Below are 10,864 nucleotides of genomic sequence, written 5' to 3' on the forward strand. Positions count from 1 at the left end.
GGAAGCAACTTCCAACTTCCACGCGTACTTTAAACCCTGTCTGATTGGCCCTCTTCAACAACACATCTCGTAATCTTTAAGAATTACATCAGTAGGCAGAGGAAATGATCTGATGTGGATGTTCGAATAGATTTTCGAAGTAGATTCTGACCCTGTTTACCCATGTATTTAATGTTGTCCATGCGTAATCAGACTAACAAAAAAATGCATTTTTTTAATACCATGTAAACAGGGTCAAAGATAGCTCTGTAAATAAAGGAACAGTTCACCCCCAGAAATGAAAATTGTCATTACTCACTCTCATGTCGTTCCAAACCCGCAAGACCTTCGTTCATCTTCAGTACACAAATTAAGATATTTTGGATGAAATCCGAAAACGCGCAGCATAGACAGACTCGTAACTTCATAAAATTAAGCTTGAACCACTGCTGTCACATGGACTATTTTAACAATGTCCTCAGTACCTTTCTGGGCCTTGAGCCTGTCAGTTGTGTTGCCGTCAATGCAGGGTCAGAAAGCTCTCGGATTACATCAAAAATATCTTATATTTTTATAATATATTTTGGCATCTTAGTAACATGACATGAACAATGTCTTTTCCAGTGTCCTTCGTCCTGTCGGCAGTCACTGTGTCCCTGCTCACTTGCATAAAATTAAATCTTTGTTGCATTTTTACTGGTCACCGTCACTCAAAATACCTCAAGCACCACCTCAATATTAGAAATAAACAACTTTCGGTTGGTGTCTTATAATCAAATAAGTATTTCAAAATTAAGTAATGCATTGCAATATCGAGTTACTCCCCAAAAAAGTAATAACTTATGTTATTTTTTATGGAAAGTAATGGATTATGTTACTTTTGCGATACTGTTTCCCACATCAGGTGGCTGTAGCTCGTCTCTTTTCATTTAATATAGCAATCACTGGTTGCAGCCATACAGTCTATGGTTGCAGCCCACTTTTGGAACAGAATAAAGATACTTTAATCAAACATTTATTTATTTAGTAATAGATTCCAAAAAAATTGCATCCCCCTCGGCTCGCGTCTGAGATCCATCCTGGAGAAACAAAAGGAGTGGGAAGAGATATACACCATCTAGAGTGAGTTCACTGGGTTCACATGTAATTATTTATCTTTTCAGCCAGTCTTTTTATGACATTTGGAAGTCTCATTCTGGGTCAAGTGAAGAAACTTCTGCAAACTACAGCTCAGTCTCAAAATGACCAAATGGGGGGTACCTGTTCTCTAGCAACAGATCGATGCTTCTCTAGTCTCAGGGAATAAATAATAGCTAATAGACTAATAGCTTTCGAATTTGCTCCAGACAGCCCATGATCCCTGAAGCACCTCTGTCATCTGGAAATCAGAAAACATATGACCATTAAAAGACTCTGTAATACCGTTATAATGGATACTTTTCCACCTCCGATTAAAAATTACCTGCTCTACAAGGAATATGATCTGAATTAATCACTACAAACATAATGAAATTAAGTTTTATTTTGTCAGAATTTTCTTTCACTGAATGGTACATATTGTGTTATGTACTGTACATTATTGTCAGTTATATAAATTATTAATGCAACAATATATATATATATATTTTTTTACACAATAACTGTTTATATACCATATTTTTTACTGTTTGGATTAAGTTTTAGAACAAAAATAACATTTTATAATGCTAATTGTATTCATGCAATATGGCGAATCCTATATAGTACAGTGATTAAAATGATTTTGCAATGGTCTTGGATATTATATAAAATGTACTTTCATTCATATGTCAGTTTGATAGTGCCAGTGTGCTATTACCACAGTTTATTTTCATTTATTCTGTTTCAGCTTCTTCTAGACGCGTTCAGAATCAGAACAGTTCAGTCAGAACAAAGCTCTATTTTTGTCATTGTCTATTATCCCACTCTTTCATCTGCATTTTTAAATACATTTTTAAACCCTTCACTCATAATCACCAAACCTGAAATTTTAAAGACCGTTTATAAACATGTTGTTAATTTGAACTCAAATTTGTATTTATGCTCACATTCGTAGTTATGATTTCAGAATCCAACCTTGTAAAGTCCAACCTTTTATTCTTTTATTCATTCCTTTCTGACCATGTAGGCCGAAATCCAACACATTGCCCAATACTTGTAAAAGATTAAACATTAAGACAATTGAAGCATTTGACTTTCCAAGATTGTCTTCTCTAGTTATTCACTGAACACATTGTGGCTACAATATAATGCAACGACTCTGGGATTTCCCCAGCTGCAACGTTATGCCTGCACTGTACACAGTATATCAGTAGCTGCACACTGTATGGGTCAATTACATTTATAGAAGGTTATAAAAAAAAAAAAGCTTGACAATTGGTGGTATTGCAGTAATTTTGATGTACTGTATTATCGTGAAAACAATGGTAAATTTGGAAATTATTAATTCAAATAACAAATGCTTATTTGTTAGCTGTGTAAAAATATGTATTTTAATGCACATAAAAAAAAATCAAGTGATTATGTGGTCAGTTGACTTTAATGATGTGCATGGCAAAGACCAGAGCAGGTGAACGCCAAATTTAGATGCATGTCTGTTGCTGTTTTGAGCATTGGAAAGGGGTGGGGGGGCACTCAAGTTCAGACTGATAGTAGCTAAAGCACAGCAGTGAGAGACGCGTGATTTCACTGGAACTGCACTTCACAAGGTGAGACTAGAGCCTTTGTTTACCGTTCGGTGAAGTGTGAATGATTCACTGGAAGTTGTGGACAAAGTGTCGGTTGTGCATGCTCTAGTTCAGCATTTCCTTAAAACTAATGCAAAGTCAGTTTTCAGCAGTGCTTACGTTGAAATCTGCTTGTTCAGCTGTGAGGACTGTAAAAATGTAAGTGTTTCTGTGAAAACGGCTACTTCTGTGAAAGACAGACGAAGTGAATTCCTCTTAACTACAGCAGAAGTGTCTTTATAGAAACTGAGTGGTCACTTCAACCTTTCTGTTATATGACTAAAGTCTCATATTAATAAACTATTCTGAGAATCTGGTTTTGGTTAAAACAGTACACTTGACATCAAAGATGACTTTTATAACGCATATCACAAACAATGTCAATAAAATCATGTTATTGCTCGCCACGTGTTCATATAAAAGGTTTTATTAACCTCCAGGAAAATGGATCCATCAGGTGACCTAGAAGAGGATGGTGACCTTTTTGATGCTGCAGTCCAACTGAGCATTCAAGAGTCATTTAAAGACATCGCCTTTCTCGGAAGGTGCGATGTTCACATAAGAAGTTGCTTTTTGGAATCTTGAAATAAAGCAAACATAGCTTAGTAAACTTTACATCCACTTTTTCTATCCTGCATATAAATCCAGTGTGGAACATCAAAAGATCTTGGATGCAATTTTCCGAGGTAAAATTCCCAGGAGATTTACGGTTTGCAGTAAAACAATTAGGTTAAAGAAAAAAAAAATACACATTTTATTTTATTGAACCAAGTTGTTCAATGATGATAATTAGCTAAATGTAAGGTAATTTCATCTGGCCCCACAGGTGACCTCTTTGCTCTGCAGGAGCTGTCGGACTATCCTGCCGCATTCACTGAGGTGGATAGCAAGGGGTGGTACCCAATTCATAGAGCTGCTGTCCAGCAATCTGTGCAGGTGCTGGAGATGGTACTTTATGGTGAGCTATTTAAAAAAAAAATAATAATAATAAATAAATTCTGAGTAACATACATTTTGGACACAATATTGCAAGACACTTTGACCTATTTTGCTCCTACAGTTAGAATATTCCCAAACAAAGTCAGAGCAGAATCAACCATTGCCACGGAGCAATACACTGAATGCATTGAAACAGAAAAAAAATCATTTACATAAATGAGTCAATGACTGATAAAAGTAACTCGTTTAAGTTCCTGAATTAAAATGGTTTTTGAACAAATTGGTTGAGTGAATGATTCAGCGACTCATTAAAAAGAACAGTCGCTCGTTTATTTTCCAAACGAACAAAACAAAATGACTAAAATGAACTGTGTTAACAAGTTTCAAGTCTTATATATTCATACAACACTCAGTGGTTGGTAGAAAAGGTTCCTACAGGATGAGTTTAGAGGAGGAAACCGCAGATGGAGAGACGCCATTGATTTTGGCGACTCAAGCTGGGCTGGTGGAGATTGTTAGGACTCTGCTTGAGCACGGAGCTTCACCCAACAGAATAAACAGCAAAAATGAATCTCCTTTATTACTGGGTAGGTCTCATTTGAAATTGTCTTTAGTGCCTTCATAATAAGTTCTTGTGTTCTGTTTTTGAGCTATAAGAACAGACTCATTTGAAATCGCCTTTACACTTATATCATGGGGGGCATCTGTGAATCAAGCCTGCCCTAAAAAGTGGACTGCCATTCATGAGGCGGCCAAGGTGGGCTGCACTGACATTCTTACACTGCTGCTGCAACATGGAGGGAACGTGTCGGAGACAGAAGAGAATGGAGTGACGCCCATGGGGATTGCAGCAGAGTATGGACAAGCAGAGGCACTGGACATCCTTATTCACTATGGTAATACTATTTAACTAATGTTCCAAAAAAAAAAATTGTTTATACAGATTCACATTAGACATTTACATATTTATATTAAACTAACACTAAACCATGATGTCCTCCACACCAACAGGTGGCGATGTAAATGCTCAAGCACCAAATGGAGACAGTGTGCTATATGATACTGCTGGCTCTGGCAATCCTGTTTGCATTGAACTTTTACTTCAACATGGAGCTGATCCCAACATCGCCAATCTTTCCTTACAGCTTCCCATCCACTGGGCAGCGTACAAAGGGAATTACCTGTAAGTTTTACGAAATATGCTAAACCTTTGCTAGTTTCGTCACTCTGAATTATAACTAAAATTAAACTGGACTTTGGAATTGGAAATCGACAGTATTAGCCTTGCAAGATTTGCCTTTTCAAACTACAGATCTAATGGAATTCACCTCGAAATCCTAATATTTGCATTGAAGGTTATGGAGTAACTAGTCCCACTCTTTTAATGTTTAAATCTAGTTCTCTTTACAGCGCCTTAAGAATGTTAATCCCAGTAACCACAAGGAAAGCCCTCCGTCTCTCAGGCCAGAGCCCAATTCATACAGCTGCAGATGGAGGCCATGTCCGATGCATGGAACTCCTGGTGGACAGAGGTTTCGACGTCAACGCTCTTCTTGACACAAATGTTTCGGAGAAATATGGAGATATGCGGAAGACCGCTTTGCACTTTGCGGTCTCCAATGGAGATGTGACCGGCGTCCAGTTGCTGTTAAACGCAGGAGCCAAAACGGACATGGATCCCCTGCACTGCCTCCTAGTGGCGGTGAGAGCTGGGCGGTATGAGATTGTCAGGATTCTCCTGGCTAGCCAAGCAGATGTGAACTGTTACTTCACAGAAGTCAACGACACAGTGTTTCCCACTGCCTTACAATACTGCCTGAGGGATGAGATGATGATGCGACTGCTGTTAAATGGTGGTTATGATGCAGAGAAATGCTTCTGTTGTCCTCATGACTCAACATGGGGTTGTTCCTCAGAACATACCAGTGAGAAGGTTCCAGTAAGTTCACCCAAAATGTCTGTCCCAAAACATAGTAAGTTGCCAATATATACACATTCTAGATGTTTGTTCTCCAATGTATAACTCCATTAACAATAAACCCAAGATGGCGAAGAAAACAAGAAAAATGTATTCATGTAGAAATCATTCAGTACTTAAAAGTATCCAACCAACATTAGAATTTTTACCCGATATTTGTATTTTTATTCAACTTAACTGACTTTATTCTACTTTGACAGCTTTATCTTAGCAACATGCTAATAAGACATGCTACTGAAATCAAACACGAGTCGAGTCTCCAGCAACAGTCAGTTGCTATGTAGTGTTCCAAATTTCACCCAATCTTTGCACTTCTTTGCTAAAATGCTGTAGCATTAGCTTAGCAAAATGCTAACAGTAAAATGTTAAAAATCGTAAGCAGTAGATAGCAAGGTTACTCACTAGATTTTGGAACAGAGCTAATGGATTCTAAGCTTACTAAACTCTGAATGAAATGTATTTTTTTTTTTTTACATGTGTGGTATATGTATCTTTACTTCTGTCCTTATCATCTGTTGCATGTAGTTTTGTGATTTCATCAGCGTCTCTTGGCTAGTGCAGTTCTCTGGAAGAGCTGTGCGGGTTCTCCTCGACTACGTCAATCATGTTATTATCTGCTCCAAGCTGAAAATGGTTCTAAAGAAGCATAAAGAGTGGACTGAAATTGCAGAAATATTGGGTGAGTAGCATAAGCAATTCTAGCATGAACACTTAAGCTATACTTACAAAAATAAGGATGTAATTGGATAAGATAACATAACACAAAACACCTTTCTCAGGGAATCCTCGTTCACTGCAACACCAATGCAGACTTGCCATCAGGAGAGAGATGACTCCACTAAGGCTGGGTGATCCAAAGTTCATAAACTCAGCTCCTTTCCCACCAGGACTGAAAAGCTACTTGATGTACAAAGAGCATGATTTGTATGGACGAATCCTGTATCAGGAGTGATGGCTAAAAGTTAAGGAGAAAGCACTTTGAGTTTTATTCAAATTAACATCAGGTTGACATGAACAGAGCTTTCGCTACTTGTCCGTCATGAGTTCAAAACACTTAAAATGTGAATGTTAAGTGTTTTTAACACTTCACATTGAACATTACTATGTGAATTTTGCATCACTTCCAAAGGACTTTGCCTCCAAAGCAATGTCTTGGTGCCATTCGTGCAATAAAATAATGTTCTGGCTGACAAAAACATGGTTTAATTAGATAAAAATAAAAATGTTGATGCCTGTTCTATGACGTCAGACTGCTTTCCATCAAGTACCACCTACTAGTGTAAAATAAAGATTTTCCATTTGTTTTCCATTTTAACTTTTAATACAGCACATGCACAACACGGACAAGGGGTATTTATTGTGTTTATTAAAATGCACGTAAGATTGCATAACACACCTCGGTGCTTCTAAACTGTGGTTATAGAATGATCTGCACTGTCACAGTTGAAGTAACTAAAGCAGGTCATATCTACTTTATTTATAGCTTTATGCCCTGTTTACATCATCAAGCATATTCGGCAATCTGTCAGGCAGAAACCTTTGACTTATGCATTATCAGAAACTCACCACCTAACCTTGTGATAAACTCTCAGAAACATTAGACGCATTTATAGTTTACTGTATACTTATCTGAGCCTTTTCAAGTACATCTGATAATTTAATTTGATAGAGATGGTTACAGATGGATAGCTTTTGAAAAAATCTGAGCATATCATGACAGTGCAATGTTTGAGTACTGTTCGCTAGGTTATACACACATGCGGGTAACTTTCCAACAATAAGTGTATTTGAAAAGAATCTGGTAAAAGTAGTTACTGCACAAATATGTAATATAAATTCTAAAGCTCCAGGGTTTTCTGGTAACTGCACAGCTGCTTTAGAGGACAAGCTAAGCATAAAAGGTAGTAGTTTAATATATCCAATCTATTTGGTCACTCTACTTGTATCTACTTATTAACTTCAAAACCGTTGCCATTGATAGGGGTTAAACAGTGTTACATGAGATTCTTAATGCATCTTGAATCTTCCAACTTGATTCAAATTAGTTTAGTTTTAGTGGTATCCCTAAGGGGCAGTTTCTTATGTCATTTTTGGCCAACAGCTGCTGACAAGTCTCAACACTACATCATATGCAGATACTCTGTCCTGCACCCTCCCTCCACTTAAGTTCCTCCACCAGCTTCCTAATGACTAATCGTGTATCTAACACGTCCAGAAGCCTCCACTAATCCCACTTTCAAGTATCGAGGCAGCATTAAAACTTATACTCACAAAGGAGACATGGTGTTACAAGTATGAGCAACTTTGGGTACCATAAACAGCTTGGCAAGTATGAGGACATCGATGTAGATTAACTTCTGGCCTCCCTGACTAATAAGGAAATCCAAGATCTGGAAAAGGTTATGGCTGAAATTGAACCCGATATGAACATACCCACTAGGCTAAGGCTAGAGGACCAGATGGCTAAGCAGCCAACAGGCACTTTTAGCCGAGAGGCTCTGCTGAAGTACTGGGAGCTCTTTTTGGTAAACCAAAAACCATGGAAATCTCAGGTCTCATCAAGAAGTTTTCAAGCTTGGGGCAAGAAGGTCTGCAGCTTCCTTAATTGGTTAAATATGTCTTTAAATGTATAATTAATTCTAAAGTGAGTGAGTTCTGTGAGCAGTTCATTTAAGGCAGGCATTTCCAATACTTACTTGTGGAAGGACACCACTTTGCGGAATTTCGCTTCAACCTGCTCCAATTGTTGTAACTCCTCAGATTACGAGTCGGAACTCCGTCTAGGGAGGGCATTCCATTAAAAAATTCCTACTGGGAACTCAGAATTTCCAACCTCCTAGTACAAATGGAATGTAGCGCAAGTATTGGATGTACTTTATTTGAGGATACAATTAAGGGAGGACTGTCAAACACAGCACCTGGAGGGCTTGAAGATTTTTACCCATAAGTTATGGATAGCTTTGGTTAGCTTAGTTTAGCAACATTGAAGTTCCTAATTTTATACAAAATAACAGCAAATAATTATTATTATTTTTTTTCAAAGAGAGTTCCGAAGACTGCAGCATTGCTTCAACAGAACAGTTATTGCTCATCTGGTGTCTCAGTTGTCTCAGCTGGTGATATCTTTCTTAATTAAGCATCATTGCTTGAGGTATGCCAGAGCTCAACCTTGCTTTCCTTTCTATTGTGACACACAGGACAGCATGGGTGAGTGCCAGACAGATAAGAGTGAAGAGGAATGTGGCAGTGAAGAGCCTGAGGATAATGAAGAGGAGGGAGAGCAACAAAACTGGGGGCTCTGAACGAGGTGATGGGGAGAAAGAAGCAAGGTCAAGCAATTCTAATTTTGTGAGCTTGTCCAGATTAGATTGCAAGAGGACCCCAACCCCACTGACGTTGTTAAGATCTTGGAAAACATCTTGAGTAACAACAACTCTTTGAGTGAAGTCAACCTAAACAACATTGAGAACATATCCCAAGAGGTTTTGGTGAGATTTACTGATGCATTTATTAGCAACACTTGACGTTGAGGTTTTCAGCCTTGCCAACACCCACGCAGATGATAAAGTAGATTATGTTGATTCCAACTTCATTTCAGGCAAAGCTATTCTGGCTTTGATTGGGTCACTTCACTACAACACAACACTAGTGGAGCTCTGATTCCACAACCAGAGGCACATCTGTGAAAATCACCATCATAGAAATGGTGAAATTGCTAATGGACAACACCACCCTGTTGAAACTGGGTTACCACTTTCACTTACCTGGTACAAGGATGAGCGCAACTGGTATTTTAACCCCCAACCAGGACTGCCAGAGGCTAATGCGGCTGCAACAAAGGAAAGAACAAGATGATCTAGAAAGAAGTGAGGAGCAATCTAAGACATGTGACACTGTGGAAAATACGAAGTCCCTTCAGTTCCAGATTTCAACAGAAAAAGATGCTACACAAGGGAAGCAGCCATTGGTCTGTTCTCATTTACTAAAACATCCTCAGAGTCAACCAAATGTTGTGAACAATGTTCCAACTAAAAAAAAAAAAAGAAAGAAATCGTCAGGCAACAAGAAGAAACAGCAATAGAATGTTTTGAGGCTAATGCAAATAAAGGACACAAACTCAAGGGACAAACATACCATAACATTTTTCAAAATTAAAAACCAGTACCTTTGAGAAGAGAAGATAAAAGAAAGAGTCTGGGAGGCACCAAGGGGTCAAAGTGTGATGATCTACAGGCAGCTATTTGTAGAAGCAGCATTGGTACACTACGAAGGGCAAGACATTTAGAATTTGTCCAAGGCAAAGTACCTAACAAATTTGTAATTCACTCAAACAATATTACTGTACAAGACAGCAACTTCTGAACCAGGGGTTTGAAAAACACCAACCCTGCCAAATCAGGTCTCCTGGAAATCGATTAGAGACTTTAAGCAATAATTACCTTTTTATACCAAGAACCAAATTATTCATTCAGTGGTTGTTTTGATAGAGAACACTGAAGTTACCATGAAATCATTATCCAGTGGAAAACGCATAAATTCTAGTTCAAATTAAATAGATGGTAAGTTGAGTTTTGACGCACTAACAATGATGTCGCTAAGTTGTACTTGCCAAGAGTGAAAACATGCTCTTATTTGAGGGCTTCAAAAAGCATTCAAAATTTCAAGTTCTCAATAGAAGTAAATACAAATTTTAAAGGGATAGATGATGCAAAATATTTTTTTTTTACTCAAGCTCATGCCGTTTCATACCTGACATGCATACAACTATGTGGGTGGACATTCCTGTTTTGATCTTGAGACATTAGTATCCTTTGTGGCTTTTACTTAATGCTTCTGCCATGCATACTACATACAATAAACAGTATATGTGGCAGTTTTAACATTACATTGACTAGCGTTACCTTCTTTTTTTTTGCAGGTCATTAATAACCATCGTTCCTGATGTATAAAACGGCTCATATATAATGAAATTGTAAAACAAACAACAGAAATTAAAACTTTTGGTTCCCTTATCTGGCATTGAATCTGAAATACATTATTTATACACATATTCAAACACAAGTGCTTTTGTAACTTCCTTCCACCAACAAAATATTTTGCTCAACGAGTAGCTTCAACAACTGCTTTTTTAACTTACATAATATGAGAGAAATTAAATACAAGAAGAGAATAGCTGATTTACTTTTAAAGCTGACTGCCATACTTCAATCCGAAGTATTGGTCA

General features: G+C 37.7%; 2 protein-coding genes and 2 long non-coding RNA genes across 7 annotated transcripts; 2 read left to right on the forward strand and 2 right to left on the reverse strand.

The window, feature by feature from the left end:
- Positions 1 to 982: 982 nt before the first annotated feature.
- LOC128014327 (uncharacterized) lies at positions 983 to 3,298 on the reverse strand. Its single transcript, XR_008183530.1, has 3 exons — positions 3,158 to 3,298; positions 1,240 to 1,357; positions 983 to 1,058 (listed from the first exon to the last, which is right to left on the reverse strand). It is a non-coding gene; the product is annotated as an uncharacterized LOC128014327 (long non-coding RNA).
- On the forward strand, positions 2,609 to 6,877 carry LOC128014323 (ankyrin repeat and SOCS box protein 15-like). Of its 4 annotated transcripts, none has more exons than XM_052597807.1 (10): positions 2,609 to 2,705; positions 3,164 to 3,268; positions 3,372 to 3,409; positions 3,550 to 3,681; positions 4,076 to 4,249; positions 4,313 to 4,558; positions 4,674 to 4,845; positions 5,073 to 5,601; positions 6,166 to 6,319; positions 6,420 to 6,877. In XM_052597807.1, the coding sequence occupies exons 2-10, from the start codon at positions 3,168 to 3,170 to the stop codon at positions 6,590 to 6,592; spliced, it is 1,719 nt and encodes a 572-aa protein (XP_052453767.1). In that variant the 5' UTR covers positions 2,609 to 2,705; positions 3,164 to 3,167; the 3' UTR covers positions 6,593 to 6,877. The 4 variants fall into 4 exon arrangements, with proteins under 4 accessions (XP_052453767.1, XP_052453764.1, XP_052453765.1 ...); XM_052597804.1 differs by having other exon boundaries at positions 4,379 to 4,558; positions 5,061 to 5,601; XM_052597805.1 differs by having other exon boundaries at positions 4,379 to 4,558.
- LOC128014326 (uncharacterized) lies at positions 6,016 to 9,914 on the reverse strand. The gene is made up of 4 exons (XR_008183529.1): positions 9,806 to 9,914; positions 9,405 to 9,668; positions 6,411 to 6,595; positions 6,016 to 6,276 (listed from the first exon to the last, which is right to left on the reverse strand). It is a non-coding gene; the product is annotated as an uncharacterized LOC128014326 (long non-coding RNA).
- On the forward strand, positions 7,427 to 10,712 carry lmod2a (leiomodin 2 (cardiac) a). Its single transcript, XM_052597811.1, is given in 7 exon segments — positions 7,427 to 8,165; positions 8,838 to 8,918; positions 8,920 to 9,019; positions 9,022 to 9,161; positions 9,163 to 9,329; positions 9,331 to 9,667; positions 9,670 to 10,712. Coding segments are annotated over 7 exon segments (1,182 nt in total). The 5' UTR covers positions 7,427 to 7,934; the 3' UTR covers positions 9,796 to 10,712.
- Positions 10,713 to 10,864: the final 152 nt, after the last annotated feature.

This window comes from Carassius gibelio, chromosome B25, assembly GCF_023724105.1.
Source record: "Carassius gibelio isolate Cgi1373 ecotype wild population from Czech Republic chromosome B25, carGib1.2-hapl.c, whole genome shotgun sequence".
Taxonomy (NCBI): domain Eukaryota; kingdom Metazoa; phylum Chordata; class Actinopteri; order Cypriniformes; family Cyprinidae; genus Carassius; species Carassius gibelio.

What these genes read in the sequence shown, in the direction of transcription:
- LOC128014323 (XM_052597807.1), top strand. Translation starts at nt 3,168, where the DNA reads ATGGATCCATCAGGTGACCTAGAAGAGGATGGTGACCTTTTTGATGCT. An exon ending in GGACATCCTTATTCACTATG is followed by an intron (nt 4,559 to 4,673) that starts GTAATACTATTT and finishes CCACACCAACAG; the next exon opens with GTGGCGATGTAAATGCTCAA. An exon ending in TGAAATTGCAGAAATATTGG is followed by an intron (nt 6,320 to 6,419) that starts GTGAGTAGCATA and finishes CACCTTTCTCAG; the next exon opens with GGAATCCTCGTTCACTGCAA.